A 25655-nucleotide genomic window follows, 5' to 3' on the forward strand; every position below is an offset into this window, starting at 1 on the left:
ACTCTGGAAAACTGTATGGAGGTTCCTCAAAAAGTTGAAAATAGAGCTACCATACGATCCAGCAATTGCACTACTGGGTATTTACCCCAAAGATACAAATGTAGGGATCCAAAGAGGTACGTGCACCTGATGTTTATAGCAGCAATGTCCACAATAGCCAAACTATGGAAAGAGCCAAGATGTCCATCAACAGATGAATGGATGAAGAAGAAGTGGTGTATATATACAATGGAATATTATGCAGCCATCAAAAAGAATGAAATCTTGCCATTTGCAACGATGTGGATGGAACTGGAGGGTATTATGCTGAGCGAAATAAGTCAATCAGAGAAAGACACGTATCATATGACCTCACTGATATGAGGAATTCTTAATCTCAGGAAACAAACTGAGAGTTGCTGGAGTGGTGGGGGGTGGCAGGGATGGGGTGGCTGGGTGATAGACATTGGGGAGGGTATGTGCTATGGTGAGCACTGTGAATTGTGTAAGACTGTTGAATCACACACCTGTACCTCTGAAACAAATAATACATTATATATTTTAAAAAGAAGAAGAAGAGAGCAGGAAGGGAAAAATGAAGGGGGGGAAATTGGAGGGGGAGATGAATCATGAGAGACTATGGACTCTGAGAAACAAACTGAGAGTTCTAGACGGGAGGGAGTTGGCGGGATGGGTTAGCCTGGTGATGGGTATTAAAGAGGGCACGTACTGAATGGAGCACTGGGTGTTATACGCAATGAATCGTGGAACACTACATCAAAAACCAGTGATGTAATGTGGAATAAAGTGGCAAGTTTCATCTATTACATGTTCAGCTATTTTAAATAGGGAGATCTATGGGAAATTTACAATGTTCCTATTTTAAAATTTTAAGGCTTTGGACTCACCTCAATTTAACTAATCTAAGTTGAAACTAAAACTGACTTATTTTTCTTGGATCATAATACCCCATATCCTAAAAACTCCTAAAATTCAGATATAGTATTATTACAAACACATTGTTCCATAGGCCAAGTAGAAAAACCTGCTACTGAACCTCACTTGGAACTATGGCTTTTAGCAAGCTCTAGGGCTAAACAGATTGGGCCTAAAGCAGTCCCCTCCTCCACACAGCCTAAGGTCATGATCTGCCTTGGCCCCAGTATAGCTATGCCTAAGGAAATCTAAAATGCTGCTGAAGGACTTGGTTCTACACTGGGGCCTTGGGAGCAGGCAGAGGTAACTGCATAAGCACTAGACAGATGTGCTGAGAGGAAGAGAAGGAAGGGAAAAACAAAATCTCTCACTTCTAAAAACCAAAATTCTAAAACATAGGTAAATAAAATGGTCAAGGTTTAAAAATAATATTAAAAAATCTTTTCAGAATTTTATAAAAGTCTGACATTTTTATATGTTTATAATGTTTAGAGTAATGAGTAACTTCCATTTAAAAAAGGAAAAGTATGAAACACAAGCAAACACAAATAAAACAGGAGCCAATGAATATGCAGAAGAACCAACTAGAAATTTTCCAAAAGAAAAGTATTATGGGGGCGCCTGGGTGGCTCAGTTGGTTGAGCGACTGCCTTCGGCTCAGGTCATGATCCTGGAGTCCCGGGATCGAGTCCCGGAATCGAGTCCCGCATCGGGCTCCCTGCTCAGCGGGGGGTCTGCTTCTCCCTCTGACCCTCTTCCCGCTCGTGCTCTCTGTCTCTATTCTCTCTCTCTCAAATAAATAAATAAAATCTTAAAAAAAAAAAAAGTATTATGAACAAAGTGTCCACTGATGGCTGAATAATGAAATGTAATATGGATATATGGGAATATTATTCAACATTTAAAATAAATGAAATTTTTAAAAAAGATTTTATTTATTTATTCATGAGAGAGAGAGAGAGAGAGAGGCAGAGGGAGAAGCAGGCTCCCCGCAGAGCAGGGAGCCTGATGCGGAACTCAATCCCAGGACCCTGGGATCACGACCTGAGCCAGAGGCAGACACTCAACGAACTGACCCACCCAGGCGCCCTAAAATAAATGAAATTTTGATACATACTATAACATGGATGAGCTTTGAAAATACTATGCTAAGTAAAATAAGCCAGACACAAAAGGGCAAATACTGCATGATTCCATTTACATGAGGTACGTAGAATAGGAAAATTCATAGAGATAGAAAGAAGAAAGTTCCCAGTGGCTGAAGGAAGTGGAGATGGGGAGTTATCTGTTTAAGAGGTACAAAGTCTCTGTTTGGGATGATGAAAAATTCCAGAGTTGAATACTCATGAAGATTGCACAACACTATGAATATACTTAATGCCACTGGATTATACTCTTAAAAATGGTTAAAATGTTAAATTTTATGTTATGAATATTTTACCACAATTCTTAAGATGTCAAAAAATAATAGCAGTGGGAAAAAACAAACCTCAACAGAAAGGATACATGCTGGACAAAACCCAAGAGAAAATTAGTAGCAAGGTAGTAATGAAAAAATCACTCTAGAATGTAGGTCAGAGCAAAAAAGTAACCCAAAGTATGAAAGAGTACTTAAGAGACATGAGGGAGAAGTGAAAGAATTCCAATCTACTCATAAACAGGATTCCCAGGAGAAAAGGATGGCAGTGTTACAGAAAATTGTGATTTTCTTTTCCTTAGCTCCAGCATTGTAAACCCCTTCTTTGTTTGATAAAAACCCCAAATGTAGAGACAGAGTTGCCTTCCACTATACAAGCAGAAAATAATAGATACTTGATTTCTCAGCCTCTCTCTGACTATGGCACAGGCTTGTAACCTGAGCTCCATCTACACCAGACTTAGAAAGGGAAACCAATTACCCAAAGAAGCAGAGACTACAAAGAAACCAACTTGGTGGCAGCTACAGTCAGTTTCCAGATGCAGCAGTCCTATGGAAGTATTCAGTTTTAAGACGGTGAGGGGACTGGAGAAGGCAGAATTGAATATGGTAGTCAGGCTATGTCTCATTGAGATTTGGGAAAAGACCTGAAGGAAGTGACAGAGTTTTAGTCAGGCATAGTACTCCAAGCATAGGAAAGAGCATGAACAAAAACCTTAAGGCAGGAGCATACCTGATATGTTTGAATAAAAGCAAGGAAGCCAATGTAATTGAAGCCAAATGAGAAACAGGGAGAGTTTAGAAGGAGTGAAGCCAGGTCATATAACCAAGAACTTTAGTTTTTACTCTGAGTGAGATAGGAGCCATTGGAAGGTTTTAAACACAGGAGTAACATGATCTAACTTCTAGTTTTTAAAAATTACTCTGGCAGCTATGCCGAGAATAAACTGTAAGGAGACATAGGTAGAAGGAGGAGAGCAGTTAGAAGGCACTGAGGTAATTTAAGCAAGAAAGTATAATCATAGAAAGTCCCTACTTTTCATTCCGTATCGTGCTGTGACAAGTTAGGACATAAGCTTATCCTTCTCTGTCTCAGCTGTCTAATGCTGTACAATGCACAACTCTACCTCATAGCCCTTGAGATGCTCAAGTCCTTCACATTGTTCTTTGGCAGCTGATTGTCAATAATTCTTCTAATATTTCTTTCATGAGCATCATTACTGATTCTCTTCCTATCCCCTCTCTCATCTATCTATCTATCCATTTCGAGCCCCCAGATCCCCAACCAGCTGTGGTGATGATAATGACAAGGTTCCCAGAACACATGCAATAGAAATCCATACAACTATAAGCAGAGTAAGTCTGAGTTGAGTTTGAGAGTAGTTTCCTAAACAGACCAACAACGACATCAAAGGCAAAAAAAAAAGGACAAGTATAAAAGGGTACCTTGGCCTACACGATCAAAAGCAAGAAACCTTCTGGTAGGTACTGCTGACTTACTGATTCTCCCTTTAACTCTATTCTAAACTAAGAGTTAAATAAATCTAGCAGATATAGAATGGATGGATGAGACAATTTGATATGTTCCATAATATCTAATTGGAAGGATCATCTCTAGTCAGAAAACCAGGGCTGCAAAAAGTTAAATGCTCACTTTATTGATATTCTGCATAAGAATTGAGAGTAGGGCACCTGGGTGGTTCAGTTCGTTAAGCCTCTGACTCTTGATTTCAGCTCAGGTCAGGATCTCAGGGTCATGGGATTGAGCCCCGCATGGAGTCTGCTTCTTTCTCTCTCTTTCCCTCTGCCCCTCTTCTCTTTCTCTCTCACTCTCTCTCAAATAAATAAATATATCTTAAAAAAAAATAAGAGTTCAGAGTAATCTTTTCTTCCAGTTTTGGTGCTCAAAGCCAAAAACCAAAATCTAGTTTTGATCCTGATGATTGCTGAATTACAAGGTCAGTTGAATTTAAGGCCTTTCCATAAATATTAAGATAAAAGGCAGGCTACTGACTTGGAAAGAATAGTAGAGATAAGAGTACAACATGGGACAACTTAAAAGGGCCTCAATGTCACTTATTGAACCCTTTGCAGTAGGAAAAGGCCCTCCTTCTCTACTGATGCGGGTGTCCTTCCTTTCCTGAAAGACTTATAGATTGGCTCACCTAAATGAGTTATCTTTCAAAGGAAGCCAATTTTCTTTATGCCCTATATCAACCCCTCAATACCCAGTGTCCCATGAATTCAATCTGTTTCCTTCCCCAGCTTTCCCGCAGTGAATGTGGTAAAAGGCATTGCAGCATGTCCACAATAGCCAAACTATGGAAAGAGCCAAGATGTCCATCAACAGGTGAATGGATAAAGATGTGGTGTATATATACAATGGAATATTATGCAGCCATCAAAGGGAATGAGATCTTGCCATTTGCAACAACGTGGATGGAACTGGAGGGTGTTATACTGAGCGAAATAAATCAATCAGAAAAAGACATGTATCATATGACCTCACTGATATGAGGAATTCTTAATCTCAGGAAACAAACTGAGGGTTGCTGGAGTTGGGGGTGGGGTGGGAGGGATGGGGTGGCTGGGTGATAGACTCTGGGGAGGGTATGTGCTATGGTGAGTGCTGTGAATTGTGCAAGACTGTTGAATCACAGATCTGTACCTCTGAAACAAATAATGCAATATATGTTAAGAAAAAAAAAGAAGAAGAAGAAGATAGCAGGAGGGGAAGAATGAAGGGGGGGTAATCGGAGGGGGAGATGAACCATGAGAGACGATGGACTCTGAAAAACAAACTGAGGATTCTGGGGGGGGAGGGGGGGAGGATGGGTTAGCCTGGTGATGGGTATTAAAGAGGGCACGTTCTGCATGGAGCACTGGGTGTTATGCATAAACAATGAATCATGGAACACTACATCAAAAACAAATGATGTATGGTGATTAACATAACAATAAAAATTTTTTTTAATTTTTTAAAAATTAAAAAAAAAAAGGCATTGCAGCTATCACAAGCTTAACTCCGTGGACTTTCCCTCATAAAGGCTGATCTGGTACAACAACTGTTGAATCAGAACAGGCCAGTAGCAGTGGGTAATCCTGAGACTCTGACATAGTACCATATCCAAGTGGATTAGCCAACACAGTTTGGCAAGTTTATTACACTGGACTCCATTCATCATAAAAGGGATGGGATTTGGACTTTCTCTGCCTTCTTTATCTCTGGAAAAATGACCTTCAGTAGACTACTAAATATCTTATTTGTCATCATGTTAATGTGTATAAAACTGAAATATGAGCAAGGATCTCACTTGAAATAAAAGAAGTAGAATAACAGACTGGTGCCCAAAGGATTCACTGATACTGCTAATTACCCAGAACACTGGACTGTATAGAACAATAGAGAGGACTCTATAAGAATTCACTATGCTATCTTTTTAAAGACTGGGGTACTATCCACATGATGTGATAAATGCTCTGAACCAAGAAACAATATAGCTATGTTTCTCCCTAAAACAGAATACATGGGTTGAGAAAGAAGAGGTAGTGATGGAAGGGGCAATTCTCACTCTCAAACATGATGACTCATTTGCAAAATCTAAGGTTCCAATCTCTTGAGGACTTTTGACTGCTGACTTAGAACCTAAGTGAAACATGAATATACCAGATGAGAACATGATTCAATTACACTGAATCTGAGATTACCATGAGGCCATTTCAGTTTTAGGTTCTTCCTGCCACTGGGCACACAAGGGGGGAAAAGGCTGTTTTGGTATTGGCTGTTGTGTTTAATTTTTGTTAGTCCTCAAGAAGAAACAGGTTTATTGCTGCATATAGAAGTGGGGAAAAGCATAGATAGAACCAAAGGGATCCACAAGGAGCATCCTAATGCTGCCATACTCTGTGGTAAAAGCTAATGAAAAAAACTGTATCATCCCTTATCATATGGAACTACCAAAGGCTCAAATACCTTAGCTGAGGTACTAGCTAAAGTAAAAAGATCATAAAATTGGTGTAAAAAAAGGAGCTCATTAATGAAAATTAATACTTATTACCAGGTAGAGAAACATATCTGTATCATCTATTATATATTTTTCCTTGATATATCATATATATTTATACATTTACTTCATTCTTCTCTTCTTCCTTTCTCACCTATTTTTAAAGGGTGAGGAATGGTGATGAGGTTTAACTTACACTACAGTCCAAAAATTACAGAAAAGCAAAACAAAAACATTATGAAGCTATAAGAGAATATTCTAGAGATTATCAATTTGGAAACATATACTAACTATAAAACCTTGTATAATATAGCTAAAGTATTACACAGAGGGAATTCCATAATCTTTAATTCTAGAATTAGAAAGTGTCCAAACTGACAAAAAGTTTTAAAAATTGTTAATTTTTTTAAAAAACAGAGGTCAAAAAAATGGAAACTAGAAAATATTATTTATGAAAATTTAAAACATGTTAATGAAATGGAAAACAATGAGAGACAACAGGGAGGATCAGCAACATAAATTCTTTGCTAAATCAAAACAGACAAACTTCAGAAAGAAATAATCATATGAAAATAAATTTTAAAAAGCACAAAAACAACAATAGTATAAAAAGAGGGACATAATCATAAATTGCAATAAAAATTTTAAAATATCCTAAGAGAAGGATAAAAACTGTATGATCATTTCAATAGATGCAGAAAAAGCATTTAACAAAGTACAACATCCATTCCTGATAAAAACCCTCAACAAAGTAGGTTTAGAGAGAATATACCTCAACATAATAAAGAAAGACTTTATTTGGAAAAACCACAGCTAACATCATCCTCAGCAGGGAAAAACTGGGAGCTTTTCCCCTAAGATCAGGAACAAGAGACAAGGATGCCCACTCTCACCGCTTTTATTCAACATAGTACTGGAAGTCCTAGCCACAGCAGTCAGACAACTAAAAGAAATAAAAGGTATCCACATCAGTAAGGAAGAAGTCAAATTTTCAATATTTGCAGATGACATGATATTATACATAGAAAACCCGAAAGATTCCACAAAAAAAAATTGCTAGAATACACAAATTCAGTAAAGTTGTAGGATACAAAATCAACATATAGAAATTTACTGCATTTCCATATACCAATAATGAAGCAGCAGGAAGAGAAATCAAGGAATCAATCCCATTTACAATGGCACCAAAAGCCATAAGATACCTAAGAATAAACCTAACTAAAGAAGTGAAAGACTTGTACTCTGAAAACTATAAAAGACTTATGAAAAAAATTAAAGATGATAGAAAGAAATGGAAAGAGACTCCATGTTCATGGACTGAAAGGAAAAATACTGTTAAAATGTCTATACTACCCGAAGCAATCTACACACTTTATGTAATCCCTATCAAAATACCAACAGCATTTTTCACAGAGCTAGAACAAATAATCTTAAAATTTGTAAGGAACCACAAAAGAATAGCCAAAGCAACCTTATAAAAGAAGAGAAGAAAAAGCAAAGCAGGAGGTATCACAATTCTGGACTTCCAGTGATGTTACAAAGCTGTAGTGATCAAAACAGTTAGGTTCTGGCACAAAAATACACACAGATCAATAGAACAATAAAAAACCCACAACTATATGGTCAATTAATCTTTTTCTGCCCATTTTTAATCAGATTATTTGTTTTTTTGGTGTTGAGTTGTATCAATTCTTCATATATTTTGAATAATAACCCCTTATTGGGTATGTCATTTGCAAAGATCTTCTCCCATTCAGCAGGTTGCCTTTTTGTTTTGTTGATGGCCTGGATGTCCATATCTCTCCTCAGGTTTGTAAAGTTTTTAGCCAGTTCTTTAAATTAGTTTTCTGCCCCTAACTCTTTCTCTTCTCTTTCTGGGACTACCATAGGCATATATTAGTCCAAGAGAATGATTCCATAAACTCTGTAGGCTGTGTTCATTTCTTTTCATTCATTTCTTTCTTTTTTTCTTTTTTTTTCCTCTTCTGACTGGATATTTTCAAGTGACTTATCATTGAGTTCACAAATCTTCTGTTTGATCAAGTCTGTTGTTGACACTATCAATTACAGTTTTTATTTTGTTCACTGTATACTCTAGAATTCGGTTCTTTTTTATGAGTTCTATCTCTTTGTTGAACCTCCCGTTTTGTTCATTTGTTCTTTTCCTAATTTCATTATCCATCTATGTTCTCTGATAGCTGCTGAGCTTCCTTAAAATAATTATGCTTAATTCTTTTTCAGACAATTTATAGATCTCTATTTCTTTTAGGATGGCAAATGGAAAATTAATGTACTTCCTTGGTGGTGTCATAGTTCCTTGATTTTTCTTATTCCCTGAAATTTTGCATTGCTGTCTTTTATTCAAAGAAGTTACCTTCTCCAGTCTTTATTGAGGGCCCTCAGAAGAGAAATGCCTTTACTAGTCAGTCCAGGAATAAATTCTGAAGCTCTCTCAGACCTTTTCTATGTATGCTCCTGCTCCACATCTCTGATCTCCTCTTTAGTGAGAATTCTTAAGATTGTATGCCTTCTCTTGATGTCACAAAGCCAGGCCAGGTGCTGACTGATAACTTCTCATTTATTTTCCCTAGAGCAATACCCTGAAATGCTCGAGTTGTGTGCCTTCTCCTGATCCTACAGAGCTTATCTGGCTTTCAGCAGAATTGCAAGCCATATTCACAGGCTTGTAACTCACCATCCATGGGGCACATGTGATATTGGTGATGCAGTTACATTCGGAAGGCTGGGTAAGGCATCCAGAACATTTTAAGTGTCCCTGGGCTGGATGGAGGAATCTGCAGGAAGATGTTCCCACTGGCTCATGGGCAGGCTTCTTGGTGTGAGTCTCTAAAGTGATTAGTTAGTCAGATCTGTGGTCCTTTGATGATTTCTGAGCCCTGGTTGCTGTGAGTCCCCACATCTCTTATCTGCTCCCCCGCCTCTCTCAACTACTTTGCTGTGCTGATTACCTCAGGATTCTAGGTATGGTGAGAGGAAAAAATGGGCCTCTGGGGCAGCATCCTGCATGGCTGGAAAGCCAAGTGCTCATTCACTATCCTCTCACATTCCCCCAGTGGGAAAATTGTAGGCCAAGTGAATCTCTCTTGGCAATGAGCTGTGACACCTTTGGGAGGGATGACACAGGTAAAGTGAAATTGTTCTTACCCTCTTCAATGCAACTATTCTCAGATTTTTTGCTTCAACAGTGTGCTAACATTTCTTCAGTGGAATCCCAGCAATGCAGAAATGGAAAACAGTGTAAAACTGCAAGAGTAGCAACCTGAACATAATGTCCATTATGTAAGTCCTGTATCCAGATTCCACAAAGGCAATCTTGTCCATAGCTGGTTGTCAAGATCGATGCTTCTGTGAGGAGATGGTAGAAAACTCCTATCCCACTGTCTTGCTTGTCACTCTTCAAGTCCAGACATTTTTACAAGCAAATTTTATCACCTCTTTAAAGATTAGTCTCTAACTTTTTCAAAGTCTAGAAATAGTGTGAAGGTTACCAGATTCATTCTATAAACTAGATTAAACTTTATACCAAAACTACTCAAGGATATTACAAGAAAAGAAAATCATAGACAAATCTCATATGTATACAGAGAAGCAAGAATGTTAAAGATAATATAGGAAAATAAAATGTAGTAGTGTGCTAAAAATATTAAGACCATGAAGAATGTATCCTAAGATACAGCACTTTTAGAGTAAAATTGGTGATATATCCTTAATGTTGCCTCTAAAATTTCAATGTCATTTTCCAGAGGCCTTTTCCTACTGTCCTAAAATATGTAGTTTAAATGAGTACTGATTTAATCAGATAAGATTTCCGCATCTATTAAATCTATTGCATGCACACAACCCAACCTCTGCCATTCTGCCACTCTCCCAATAATGTGAATCTCAAAAAGAGCAATGCAGGTTTGGAAAACAGTGTAAAACTGCATGAGTGGCACCCACCTGAAGTAAGTCCTGCATCCAGATTTACAGAACCATTCTAGCTTTTATCCTTTCTGAACACTGGTAGCTTAGCTTTTCCTTTCCTTCTGTGAACTACCTTAGATCTTTCAAATAATTTTTAAGGAAAATTGTTTTAATTTCTATTTCTAGGCCAACTAGTTTTTTTATTAATTTTTTATTTATTTACTTTAGAGAGAGTATGCACACACAAGTGGGGAGAGGGGCAAAGGGAAATGGAGAGAAATCTTCAAGTAGACTCCCTACTGAATGCAGGGCTGGATCCCAGGACCCTGAGATCATAACCTGAGCCAAAATCAAGAGTCAGACACTTAACTGAGCCACCCAGATACCCCTCATCTAGTCTTTTTTATTCATTATGGATATGGATAAGGTTTATACCCCATTGCTTACCATCAGAAACCTACTGTATTAGTATCAAATTGTTAAAGTCTCTAACTTACTCATCTACCCAGCATGTTTACTAAGTGTGTATTACATGTTAGACACTGAGCTTAAGATGAGGACACACAGATAGGAACTAATCGAAGTATAATAGAGCACTGGCACAAAGAAAGAAATGATAAACATTCCTGGACAGATGTTCAACCAACTATAAATTCATTTAACTTTGGGGCGCCTGGGTGGCTCAGTCGTTAAGCGTCTGCCTTCAGCTCAGGTCATGATCCCAGGGTCCTGGGATTGAGCCCCACATCAGGCTCCCAGCTCAGCGGGGAGCCTGCTTCTCCCTCTCCTCCCTGCTTGTGCTCTCTCTATCTCTGTCGTCTCTCTCTCAAATAAATAAACAAAATCTTTTAAAAAAAAATTCATTTAACTTTGTTAGCATCTTGCCTATATGTCCATAGGTGTGTTATGGAAGACTGTCATATGCTTTGCAGAAACCAAAACACATTATATCCATTGCACTGGACTGACTTAGTCATGGTAAATACATGACTCTTATCAAGCACCACATTCTTTCTTAAATGTTCAAAAACCATCTGTTCAATTGAAGCACTTCTCAAACATTAAATTAACTTTCATACTCCTGAATATTTGTAAGGCAAAATGTTACTAACAAAAGAGATACTTAAATAATTATCTTAATCTGAGCAAAGAAAATATGAATTTTAATTCAGAACTTAATACAGTTCTACAGTATGTGTAGAACATACATTTCTCTCTACCTTAAATATTGAGGAAACATTCACAAGTTATGGTTTTTCCCATCAGCAAGTTAGTAGTCTTTGCCTGTTTTACTCCAATAGTATAAATAAGTTGCATTATAGAATTATATATATATGTGTTTTTAAAAATCAAAAACATAAAGAAGTAAAAATGAACATAATGTACTAAATATACTACTTAATAATATTCAATAAGCATTGTTGCATAGCCACTCTGGAGAAATTTTGCTGTGAAAAAAACAAAGTAATGAGTTCAAGAAGTTGTAAGCTGATGAAAATTATCTAGTAGGGTGCCTGGGTGGCTCAGTTGGTTAAGCGACTGCCTTCGGCTCAGGTCATGATCCCGGAGTCCCTGGATCGAGTCCCGCATCGGGCTCCCTGCTCGGCAGGGAGCCTGCTTCTCCCTCTGACCCTCCCCCCTCTCATGTGCTCTCTCTCTCTCATTCTCTCTGTCTCAAATAAACAAATAAAATCTTTTTTAAAAAAAAGAAAGAAAGAAAATTATCTAGTAAAGAGGGAAAGTGGAACATTTAGAAGTTGCTGCAAGAAGGAATTTCTTTAAAAATCAGTTTTGATGTTCATCTCTAATGAAGACAGAAGTTATTTCAGCAAATACACAAACAAAAGTGCCAGAGAGGGGACATCTGGGTGGCTCAGTCGGTTAAGCATCTGCCTTTGGCTCAAGTCATGATCTCAGGTCATGATCTCAGGGTCCTGGGATGGAGCCCCACATCTGGCTCCCTGCTCAGCGGGGAGACTGTTTCTCCCTCACCCTGTCTGCTGCCCCCTGCTTTTGCTTGTGCTCTCTCTCTCTCTCAAGTAAATAAAAATCTTTGGGGAAAAAAAGAAAGAAAAACAAAAACAAAAACAAACAAAAAGTGCCAGAGAAAAGAAATGTTACACGTTAACTAGTACTTAAATTGATGCTGTTTTCTCATGTGTTCCTTACAATGCACATGTATGCTCCTATGTGTATCCTCCCCCACACACTCACCCCACTTTGAAACCAGGCTCATTAAATCAGAGTAGAGAGGCAATATCCAAAAAATAATAAAATGCAAATAATTCCTTGAACAGAACATAAGAGGTGTATGTCACTGACCTATCTGTAATACCTGGTACCTCCCTCCTAAAATACATTTAGTCCATTTATAATTTGACCCTAGATATATTTTTCTTTCTTTCTTTTTTATTAGTTTCAGAGGTAAAATTTATTGATTCATCAGTTGCATATAACACCCAGTGCTCATTACATCAAGTGCCCTCCTTAATGCCCATCACCCAATTATTTTTCAATTAAACTGAAATTTGGTTAGTGATCAGTAAAACTAACAACTTCTAAAACTACAGAAGTTGGCTATTCCTAATTTAAATCATGACCCTAATTTCCCGCAATTTAAAAATAAAAATATTTATAAGTGCTTCATAATGTAATGGTGTTATATAAATGTGCAAAAGTAACCTTCTGTATATTGGGCCCTATGTTATTTACTTCTTCACGGTAAGGGAGCACCATTAGCTCAGAGCCCACCAGTGCCAAAATTTTATACATCCAACTGCTTTTAATATAACCCAAATAAGCATATTTTTAGCCATTTAGAGCCTGCCATTTTACATTAATGAAACTGCACTCAATACCTGCTACCCACAGGTTAAACAAACCCTGGTACTAAAAAAAAACATAAACTGCCGCTATTCTATGGTGCTCTCTGACCCAGAGATTTCCCATCTTTCAGATGAGTAACATAATCTCCTAAATCAAGGAGAGAAAGATAATTATCATACGGTTTCACTCATATGTGGAACACAAGGAATAGCGCGGAGGTCCACAGGGGAAGAGAGGGAAAACTGAATGGGAAGAAATCAGAGAGGGAGACAAACCATGAGAAACTCTGGACCCTGGGAAACAAACTGAGGGTTATAGAAGGGAGTGGGTGGGGGGATGGGGTAACCAGGTGATGGGTATTAAGGAGGGCACGTGTTGTGATGAGCACTGGGTGTTATATGCAACTAATGAATCATTGAATACTATATCAAAAACTAATGATGTATTACTATATGTTGGCTAACTGAATATAAAAAAAAAATTGAGGTCAGATGAGTAATATAATCTAGATACAAAAATCCCTTCTCTCCCAAGGGTTCCTGTGTCCTCTTCCTGTTATAGGGATGGCCCTGCACTGCTGTTTCTGGGAGGTCTCCAGCTGTGAGGGACTTACCTTAACCTGTCAAAGCTCTACCTAAATGAAGCTCATAATGTGTTATTCGCATCCCATAGTCATGTCTTTTTCCTTATCAGCCCTGAAATCTTCTAATTTACTACAAATGTACATTTTTTAAAGATTTTATTTATTTATTTGACAGAAAGAGACACAGCAAGACAGGGAACACAAGCAGGGGGAGTGTGAGAGGGAGAAGCAGGTTTTCCCACTGAGCAGGGAGCCTGATGCGGGGCTTGATCCCAACACCTTGGGATCATGACCTGAGCCGAAGGCAGATGCTTAACAAGTGAGCCACCCAGGCGCCCCTACAAATGTATATTTTTTCACTGAAACTTTACAAAAAGTGATGACTCTACTTGAATCATTTTAAGAATGAGAAAACCCAGATGTCAAGAAAAATTTCAAAAGCTAACTGAAAAATATAAAAGTCCCCAGAAAAAAATTTCCACAGATAGCCTAGTCAAGTAATTTCATGCCCTGTCAACCACATAAAAAACAAAAAGTACTTCAGCACAAATGCTACAAGTTTTCCAAGAAGCAGATGATAACCTTAAGAAGCATCAAGAGCACAGGGTCATCTTTCTCACAGGTATGGCAGGATACAATGAAGAAGGCACATGATAGAAACACAATGCATGTTCTCTGATTGAAAGGCCCTTGCTCCTGCCTAATATTTACTAAGGTAGAGCCCCAAGTCCCAGTCTTTCTAATCTTATCAAGCACTGGTTCAACACGCAGGAGAAATATGCATGTTTTAATTCACAACATCATCCATGTAGTATTGCAATCCAAAATCTTGAATCTAACCAGGAGAAAACATTTAGACAAATACAAATTGAGGGACATTTTGCAAAACAAGTACCTGGGCACTTCAACCATGTAAATATCATAAAAGGAAAAAAGAACATACTTATCAAAAAGAGAAAGGACCTAAATAAATAAATAAAATCACATGTGAGAGAGGAGAAATCACAACCAACACCACAGAAATACAAACAATTATATATTATGAAATATTACACGCCAACAAATCAGACACTCTGGAAGAAATGGATAAATTCCTAGAAACATATAAACTACCAAAACTTGAACAGACTGATAACCAGCAAAGAAATCGAATCAGTAATCAAAAATCTCCCAACAAACAAAAGTCCAGGGCCAGATGGCTTCACAGGGGAATTCAACCAACCATTTTTTTGTGTGTGTGTAAAACATGTGCTTTATTTATTAACAATCTTATCCTAAGTATCCTTTCCTAAATGGTCTAAGAAACAATTCCATAACAAAAGTGAATCCTATACACAGAAGACAATTTCTCAAGGAACCAGCACAACTGTCAATTTCCACTTAGTCACAGAACCCATTTACACTGAAAGCTTATAATCATTTATTTTATTTTTTTAAATTTAAATTCAATTAGCCAACATATAATACATCATTAGTTTTTTGTTTGTTTGTTTAGTGCAAAATGGTGGTTTATTAAAGCATAGGGACAGGACCCATGGACAGAAAGAGCTGCTGCATCAGGGTTGTGAAGGGTGGCTGATTATATACTATAATATATGGGAAGGAAAAGGGAGGTTTTCAAAAAGCTTTTCATTTTAAAAACTCACAGGATACCGGAGGCCTTGCCATTGTCAAGTAAAGGTTGTTTTTCCCTCTAGCAAGGCATTAACATGAATGTAGTCGGGAGCTTCCTGGAGGAACATTACATTCTTCCCACTTCAAGTATCTGTCAATGGGCTGTAGGTTATAAGGACATTTTATTGTATCTACATTTCCTTCTGGAAGCTAGCTTGATAGAAATGCTTTATTCCTGTAGACTGCTAAGACATTTAGTTTTTGATGTAATGTTCAATGATTCATTAGTTGCATATAACACCCAATGCTCATCACATCACGTGCCCTCCTTAATACCCATCACCCTGTTATCCTGTCCCCCCACCCACCTCCCTTTCCACAACCCTCAGTTTTTTTTCCCAAAGTCAAGAGTCTCTCATGGTTTGTCTCCCTCTCTGATTTCTTCCCATTCAGTTTTCCCTCCCTTTCTCTATGATCCTCTGTGCTATTCCTTAAGAAGAGTTAATACCTATTCTTCTGAAACTGTTCCAAAAAATAGAAACAGAAGGAAAACTTCCAAACTCATTCCATGAGGCCAGCATTACCCTGATTCCAAAACCAGACAAAGACTCCATTAAAAAAGACAACTAGAGGCCAACATCCCTGATGAACATGGATGTAAAAATTCTCAACAAAATACTAGCAAATAGAGTTCAAAAGTACATTAAAAAAATCATTCACCACAATCAAGTGGGATTTATTCCTGGGTTGCAAGGGTGGTTCAATATTTGCAGATCAATCAAGGTGATACACCACATTAATAAAAGAAAGGATAAGAACCATATGATCTTCTCAATAAATGCAGAAAAAGCATTTGACAAAGTACAACATACATTCATGATAAAGACGTTCAAGAAAGTAGGTTTAGAGGAAACATACCTCAACATAATGAAGGCCATACACGAAAAACCCACAGCTAATATCATCTTCAATGGGGGAAAAACAGAGCTTTTCCCCTAAGTTCAGGAACATAAAAGGGATACCCAGTCTCACTTCTGTTGTTTAACAGAGTACTGGAAGTCCTAGCCTCAGCAATCAGACAACGAAAAGAAATAAATGGCATCCAAACTGGCAAGGAAGAAGTCAAACTTTCACTCTTTGCAGATGACATGATACTCTATGTAGAAAACCCACAAGACTCCACCAAAACAACTGCTAGAACTGATACACGAATTCAGTCAAATTGTAGGATACAAAATCAATGTACAGAAATCTGTTGCATTTCTATAACAATAATAAAGCTTTAAAAAAAATTTTTTTTATTTGAGTATAGTTGACACAGAATGTTACATTAGTTTTGGGTGTAAAACATAGTGATTCAACATCTCTATATAATATGCTGTGTTCACCACAAGTTCTGTCACCATACAACACTTTTACAGTATCACTGACTACATTCTTTACGCTGTACCTTTATTTCCCATGATTTACTCAATCTGTAACTGGAAGCCTGACAATACTTAATTCTTGATTGGATCCTGGACCATACCCCCACCAAAAAAAGCAAACGGACAAAAACAGGTTACAAGAGGACATTTTTGGGAAAATTAGGGATATTTGAATATGAACTAGGTATTTTATAAGTACTATTTGTATCATGTTAAATTTCTTGAGTATAATAATTATATTGTGATTACATTAAAGAATGTCCTTTTTCTTAGAAGACACATACTCAAATATTTAACAGTGAAGTCTCAGAATGTCTAAAATTTACTCTTTTTTTATTGCTTTTGATAATCATTGTTTTTTTAAATTTTTATTGTTATGTTAATCACCATACATTACATCATTAGTTTTTGATGTAGTGTTCCATGATTCATTGTTTGTGTATACCACCCAGTGCTCCATGCAGAACGTGCCCTCTTTAATAGCCATCACCAGGCTAACCCATCCTCCCACCCTGCTCCCCTCTAGAACACTCAGTTTGTTTTTCAGAGTCCATCGTCTCTCATGGTTCGTCTCCCCCTCCGATTTCCCCTGCTTCATTTATGTTAAAAGCAGGGCTGGGGGAAGAAAATGAGCTCAGTATGGTAAAATGTTGGTAACTGGTATATCTAGGGGAATGGATACAAGTGTTACTTATATTATTCTTGTAACCTGTCTATAGATTTAAAATTTTTCAAAATAAAAAATTAGGTAAGAATCAGATGATTTTTTTTAATTTAAATTCAAGTTAGTTAACATATAGTGTAGTACTGGTTTCAGGAGTAGAATTTAGTGATTCAGTACTTACATATAACAACCAGTGCTCATCACAGAAAGTGCCCTCCTTAATGCCCATCACCCACATACGCCCCCTCCAGCACCCCTGAGTTTGTTCTCTAAAGTTGAGTCTCTTATGGTTTGCTTCCCTCTCTGTTTTTATTTTATTTTTCCTTCCCTTACCCTATGTTCATCTGTTTTAAATTCTACATGAATGAAATCATATGGTATTTGTCTTTCTCTGACTTATTTCTAATCAGATTATTTTTTTAAAGATTTATTTATTCGAGAGAGAGAGAGAGCAGGGGGAGGGGCAGAGAGAGAGAGTCTCAAGCAAACTGCCCACTGAGTGAGGAACTCAATGTGGAGCTCAATCTCACGATCCTGAAATCATGACCTGAGCTGAAATCAAGAGTCAGACACTTAACCGACTGAGCCACCCAGATGCCCCAGATGATTTTTTTAAAAGGACTACACAGAAAAATTATCCCCAAACCAAGTATGTTCCCATCTGCCATTCAGTTATGGTTTAAGGGCTGTAACTTGAGTCTTTACTGTTATCTACTTCCTCTTTTTTCATTCTCTCTCACATCTCTTCTTATCAGGCTTTCACTCTCACTCTACAAGATCTTCAATCTTACTCAACTTCAACAACACCAGACATATTTGATTAGTCTATCCTCTAAATATTTTCTTTGATTGGTCTCCAAGATACTACTGTCTCATTACCTACCTAACCTCCCTGGTCACAACCTTTCAGATTCTTTTCACTGATTCTTCTCTTCATCTTATCTTTAAACACTACAGTTCCCCAGTATTGTCTTCACCTCACTTCTTTATCTATAGTAATTCCTTTTCTGTTCTTATCCAGCTCTGTAGTTTTAAATATCATTTGGATGCTGATGACTTCCAAATCTATGCCTGAAGCTCCAAACTCTCCCCAGAACTCCACATTCATATAGTCAACTGATTACTTGACATCTCCATTTGAGAATCTAAGAGTCATTTCAAATTTAACATGTACAAAACTCAATCGTTTGATTTTCTCCCCAAAACATATCCCTTCCCAAACTTCCACATTTCAGTGAATGGCATATTCTACCAAGTCTCCCTGCTTCTGACCTTGCCCCACTATAGTTCAAGTCTCAACAAAGTAGCCTAGAATAACACTTTTAAAATTAAATAAAACATGTCCCTTCTCTTTCTGAAAATTTTTAGTGGCTCCCTGGCTCATTCAATAAAAGATAACACTCCTGACATGGCCTACAAGGCCTTACAATATTTATCACCTTGCTGCCACTCTGGACTCCTCTGCTTTTAATGACCTCACCTCCACACACTGTAGTCAAACCATCTGCCTTACTATACCTGAACAAGACAGGCACACTTTGCATGTAAAGGATTAGAGATAAAGCTCATAAATTAATAGTACTTAAGGGCTTGGAATAGGAATAGGAGTCTGAGAAGAATAACAAAGTGTGGCCCAAGAGGAAGAATGGAAACAAGAATTGTCACAGAAATTAAGGAGGAAAAAAGATACTAAAAAGAGATATATCATCAAGGTAATATTTATAAGAGTGGGGGGAAAAGGATAAAGGAGAATCAACTTCTAACAGGGAACAGAGTAAAAATACCATGCATAAAGAAATGGGAAATACACTGGCCTGGCAGTTGCTATTTCTGGATGACAGTATTCAGTGTTTTTATTTGTTCTTCTAACATCTCTTGGGTTTTCAGAGGCTTATACTTTGTTAGGACTGGACTATTTCACTTTTGCCCACATACCTTTGGTTTAGTCCTTTATCTTAGGGCATGGCCCTACATATAGGGTATGTTCTTTTAAGGATCTCAACAGAAGGCCCAAATATTTTACCAAGGCCCCTATAGCTTGTCAGTCCTTGAACTCTAATATTTTTCTCACCAATATTAAGTGGCTGGTAAAGTCTACTCGGTTTGCTAGTTGTACTCTTCTACTAAGATTCCTTGAGTCTTACACAGCCCAAAAGAAGCTAGAACTCATTCAATTACTTAGGGGAAATTTGTAAGCAGATTAAGGTCCATTTTCTGAGGTTCTCTACTCTCTGGGTTTTAATCTCTTACTTCTTATTAGTCTCCCCGAGAGTTCCAAACTCCAATGTCTGTTTCCTCATCCCTGAAAGACTACCACTTTCTGTTTGGGATCTGCTTGCTGCACCACATCACAGCAAACTGAAAAATTCTCTGTGGAAAAAAAAGCCAAAGTTCCCATATGCATTCCCCCACTTCCTTCAAAAATCAAAGTTCCTCAAGATCCTCCCTACATTTGAAGACAGACAGACAGAGAGAGAGAGAGAGAGAGAGAGAGAGAGAGAGGCAAACCAAGAAACAGATTCTTAACTATAGAGAACAAACTGATTGCCAGGGGTAGGGTGGGGGTGGGAAGGTGGGTGAAATAGATGATGGGGATTAAGGAGTGCACCTTGCGGTGAGCACTGGGTGTTGTATGGAAGTGTTGAGTCACTCAATTGTGCACCTGAAACTAATATTACACTGTACCATAACTAACTGGAATTTAAGTAAAAATTTGGGGAAAAAAGACCCTCCTACAATGACTACTCTTCAACACTTGAAAACAGTTTTTTTTAATACTTTCTTAAGATTTTAGAAATATTATTCTGGACCATCAAACTGCTGGAGGTTTGTACACTAAATTGATTCTCTGTGGCTTTCTAAGATGTACATCCAAAAGACTGTTTCTCTGCTTCCTTGGAGAAAGAGTGTTTCCAATAAATATGGCTGCTCTGTGTAATTCTTTAAGCCGTATCTCCTTCGCCTTCCTGAAACAAACTGAATCTAGGTATGGATTTTTCTGCTAGCAAAGTGGTCCCCAATTTACTTTACAACTATTATGAATGGGAACATTGCTCCTGGATTTAAGATGAGTCCCTTGTTATCCGAAATATATGATTTTGCTGGCATTTTCTGAGGCCTATTTCTTGATCCCTAAATATTCTATCTCCTTTTCTCATCTCACCTCCATGTAGTTTCTGCCACATTTCAGTTCTCATCAGTCCCATTATTAAACTAAGTGTTATAAATTAGGGGTATTATTTTTGTGTTTAGAGGTGAGCCATTCACATTCAGAAAATGTATTTTATTAGTACTTTCAGAAATATATGCCTCCTGATCCTGGTCTAGACACTCCCTTTTCCTTTTTCCACACAACTTCTATCCAATCTTGATGCTTTTGGCAGTCCTTACCTATAAATTTGAGGTAGTAGATTATATGTTGCAAAGGTTCACTAAAAGGATTTTCAAGTTTCCTGTCTCTATATCCTTGTGTCTGGTATTTTATAAAAGAAGAAGGGAAACAATAAAAAATATGCTGGTCATGCATTCATATCAGAATCTTCTTAGTTATAATCTTACTATGCCTCAGTAACAAATTTTATCTTAGAAGGCATACCAGTCATTTACTAATACCTCTCATTTCTAAATCCACCCTTCTAAGCACCAACTCTGAGGCCGGGATTTGCCAACTTTGCCTCACAAGTTCCTTTGTCTGGTGGGGGGCACTAGAAAATACTGGGGAAAAGGAAATAAAAAGTGTTTCCTACTGTTCCTGTAAACCGTTCCACCAGAGAAAAATTGGTTCCAGCCTCCAGTTGCTTTTGGCATTCCCAGAAACAGCCTCACTGTCCTTCTTCATACATACCAGCAGCAGCCATGTGATGTCGTCTCCTCAGAATTTGATCTCCAGTGTCTCAAGATCCAGCTTCCAAGTTCCTGAGTTCTGATATCCCCAACCCATTATCTTTTGTTTCCCCAGCCATTAGAGTATAGACTTCTTTCTGCAGTTATTATTTTGGGTTATATTGGTATATCCTCTTTTTTTCTTTCATTTTTCCAAATATGTGTAAACAATTCCCTACATTAAATTCTAGCTTATAAAGTGACTCATAAGTTTCTCTTTTCCTGACTCAACCCTAACGAAACTCTGATGCTTTCTCAACCTCTGCTCAAAAACGTTATTTCTAGTACCCAAATCTATCATATAGTATCTTAAATTTTATATTTTAAAATGATAAATTTTGAAAAATAAAATCACAATTTTATAATAATATATATTTATTACTTTTAAAATTAGGGCATGACAGTAAAGAATTTCTAAAAATCACTCATAATCTGAATATGCAAAAATAACAAATGTTAACATTTTGATATATTTACATCTTGTCTCTTTTCTATCAGAGATTGCACTTGTTATCCTATCAGAAACTGTTCTCAAAATGTAAATAATTGTAAAAAACATGCTGCATGCATAATTGTTTTTATAAAATTCAAACCATGTTACCTTTCCAGTATACAAGAAAACAGATTAAAGTTGTCAGTATTTTAAGAAATAGTTGTATCCTCAGAATTATATATATGATAAATTGATAAAGCAAATTTATTTTTGGCAGGAAAACATATTAATAGCATATTTTATAGTACAAGCCAAAAAGAAAAAAGCCTTCCTCTGTAACCTATAAAAACTATAAATAAATTTAGTAAGACCAACTACTCACCCCCTATTACTGACAATTGCCTTTTTCAAGTGAATGTAATTTGCAGGAAAGATCCCCTGTAAAAGAGAAAAGATTTCCCATTAGAAAAGGAAATTTGTGATTAACATCTAATATATACTAAAATAGAAGCCAGATTTCAGGATGGAAATACTCTATCAACAATACAGTAGATAGGGGCACCTGGGTGGCTCAGTCGGTTAAGTGTCTGCCTTCGGCTCAGGTCATGACCCCCGGTCCTGGACAGAGCCCCACATCTGGCTCCCTGCTGAGCAGGAAGCCTGTTTCTCCCTCACCCTCTGCCTGCCACTCCCCTGCTTATGCTCTCTCTCTCTCTCTCAAATAAATAAAATCTTAAAAAAAACCAATACAGTTGATATCTTAATGTAGCAACCACTTTGCATATTAAGAATGCAAAGTTGCACAAACTATATACATTAGATAGGAATTTCATTGTTATTTGCACTCAGAGTCTATCCTCAGGGGAAAACTGTGATCTTAAGCAACTATCAAAAAGATTTTTTAAGTGGGGCGCCTGGGTGGCTCAGTTGGTTAAGCGACTGCCTTCGGCTCAGGTCATGATCCTGGAGTCCCGGGATCGAGTCCCGCATTGGGCTCCCTGCTCGGCAGGGAGTCTGCTTCTCCCTCTGACCCTCCTCCCTCTCATGCTCTCTGTCTCTCATTCTCTCTCGCAAATAAATAAAAATCTTAAAAAAAAAAAAAAAGATTTTTTAAGTTACAGATTGGAAATATTCCATCTAATCACTCTCAGGATATAGACTTATGTAGAGAGCTTGGCATGTATCTATAAAACCAACAATATCACCTAACCAGCTAATATCACCTATGTTATCCAGCTCTGAGCTGGAGAAACAATTCTCAGACTCTGGCTCACATTTATATTCACAAGAATGAATCAATTTGGAAGTTTCTATAAACATTTCTTCTTTTACTCTTTCATTAGAGTTTCCATTTTGATATTTGCCATAATTTGATTTCGATTCCTAAGGGATAAAAAATGAATTGTTTTTAAAAACAATTAAGTTTTCCAATCAGTGCTTCATTCCTTTTCCTGATGTTTTGAGACTCCCTTCAAATAAAGCACAAATGGCCTAAATTTTTTTATACTCTCTGGCCTCCACACTGCTAATAATAAATCTATACCAGACAAGACCATCAGCAGCTGGATTACAGTAATGCATTTTATAGTTTTCAGTGTACAGATCTTTTTACCTCCTTGCTTAAGTTGATTCCTAAGTTTCTGCTTGTTTTCAATGCTATTTTGAATATGAATAGACTGTTGCCTTTCTTTTTTCAGATATTTCACTGTTAGTGAACAGAAACACAACTAAATTCTTCGTGTTAATTTTGTATCCTGCAACTTTACTGAATTTTTCATTAGTTTTAACAGTTTTTTGGTGGAGTCTTTAGGATTTTCTACATATATCATACCATCTCCAAGCACATACAATATTACTTCTTCCTTTCTTATTTGGATACCTTTTGTTTCCTTTTCTTACCTGCTTGTTCTGGCTAGGACTTCCAGTATTCTGTTTAATAGAAGTGGTGAGAGTGAGCACCCTTGTCTTGCTGCTCATCTTAGAGAAAAAGCTTTCAGCCATTTACCATTGAGTATGATGTTAGCAGTGGGCTTGTCATATCATGGCCTTTATTATGTTGAGGTATGTTACTTCTAAACCCTATTTGCTAAGTTTTATTCATGAAAGGATGTTGCATTTTGCCAAATGCTTTTTCTGCATCTACTGAAATGATTATATGATTTTTGCAATGAGGTGTATTAAATTTATTAGTTTGATAATGTTGAACCATCCTTTCATCCCTTGATCATGGCATATGATCCTTTAAAAGTGCTGCTAAATTTGGGTTGCTAATATTTTGTTGAGAATTTTTACATCTGTATTCATCAGGGATATTGCCTTTGGTTTTCTTTTCCTTTAGTGTCCTTATCTGGCTTGGGTATCAGGGTATTACTGGCCTCATTAAATGAGTCTGGAAGTGTTCCCTCCTCTTCAATTTTCTGGAAGAGTTTGAGAACTGGTATTGACTTTTTTTTAAATTTTATTTTATGTTATGTTAGTCACCATACAATAATACATCATTAGTTTTTGATGTGGTGATCCACGATTCATTGTTTTCGTATAACACCCAGTGCTCCATGCAGTACGTGCCCTCCTTAATACCCATCACCGACCTAACCCTTCCCCTGATCCCCCTCCCCTCTAAAACCCTCAGTTTGTTTCTCAGAGTCCATAGTCTCTCATGGTTCATCTCTCCAATTTCCCCCCCTTCACTTTTCCCTTCCTTCTCCTAATGTCCTCCATGCTATTCCTTATGTTCCACAAATAAGTGAAACCATATGATAATTGACTTTCTCTGCTTGACTTATTTCACTTAGCATAATATCCTCCAGTCCCATCCATGTTGATGTAAAAGCTGGGTATTCATCCTTTCTGATGGCTGAGTAATATTCCATTGTATATATGGACCACATCTTCTTTATCCATTCATCTGTTGAAGGGCATGTCGGCTCTTTCCACAGTTTGGCTATTGTGGACATTGCTGCTATGAACATTGGGGTGCATATGGCCCTTCTTTTCACTACATCTGTGTCCTTGGGGTAAATACCCAGTAGTGCAATTGCTGGGTAATAGGGTAGCTCTCTTTTTAATTTTTTGAGGCACCTCCACACTGTTTTCCAAAGTGGCTGTACAAACTTGCATTTCCACCAACAGTGTAAGAGGGTTCCCCTTTCTCCACAACCTCTCCAACATTTGTTGTTTCTTGCCTTGTCAATTTATGCCATTTTAACTGGTGTAAGGTGGTATCTCAATGTGGTTTTGATTTGAATTTCCCTGATGGCTAATGATGATGAACATTTTTTCATGTGTCCTGTTAGCCATTTGTATGTCTTCTTCAGAGAAGTGTCTTTTCATATCTTCTGCCCATTTTTTGACTTGATTATTTGGTTTTTTGGGTGTTGAGTTTGAGAAGTTCTTTATACATCTTGGATACCAGCCCTTTATCTGTAGTGTCATTTGCAAATATCTTCTCCCATTCTGTGGGTTGCCTCTTTGTTTTGTTGACTGTTTCCTTTGCTGTGCAGAAGCTTTTTATCTTGATGAAGTCCCAAAAGTTCATTTTGTTTCACTAGCTTTTGGAGATGTATCTTGAAAGAAGTTGCTGTGGTACTGACTTTTTAAAGTTTGGTAGAATTCACCAGTGAAGTCATCAGGTCCTGGACTTTTCTTTGTTAGAAGATTTTGGTTGCTCATGCCATCTCCTTACTCACTATTTGGATAATTAACATTTTATTTCTTCCTGATTTATCCTTGGTAGGTTATACATTTCTAGGAATTCATACATTTCCCCCAGGTTATCCAATTTGTTGGCATTAATTGTTCATAGCATTATCTTATAATCCTTTCTATTTCTGTGATATCATTTTTAATGTTTCCTATTTCATGTCTCATTTTATTTGAGTCTTTCCTTTTTTTCCTTTCATCTAGCTAAGGGTTTGTCAATTTTGTTTATCTTTAGGGAAAAAAAACAGTTCTTAGTTTCGTTAT

General features: G+C 37.3%; 1 protein-coding gene across 1 annotated transcript in view; it reads right to left on the reverse strand.

Annotated features, from left to right (window-relative positions):
• DOCK3 (dedicator of cytokinesis 3) overlaps window positions 1–25655 on the reverse strand; it is a 568243-nt gene that overhangs the window by 340994 nt on the left and 201594 nt on the right. Inside the window, exon 4 of the mRNA XM_064595595.1 lies at window positions 22072–22127. Coding sequence (XP_064451665.1) covers window positions 22072–22127 — 56 coding nt within the window. The remainder of the gene's footprint in view (window positions 1–22071; window positions 22128–25655) is intronic.

Source organism: Mirounga angustirostris, unplaced genomic scaffold (assembly GCF_029215605.1).
Source record: "Mirounga angustirostris isolate CCGP_5_RB_7025 unplaced genomic scaffold, mMirAng1.0.hap1 SCAF_1, whole genome shotgun sequence".
In the NCBI taxonomy this organism is placed as follows: domain Eukaryota; kingdom Metazoa; phylum Chordata; class Mammalia; order Carnivora; family Phocidae; genus Mirounga; species Mirounga angustirostris.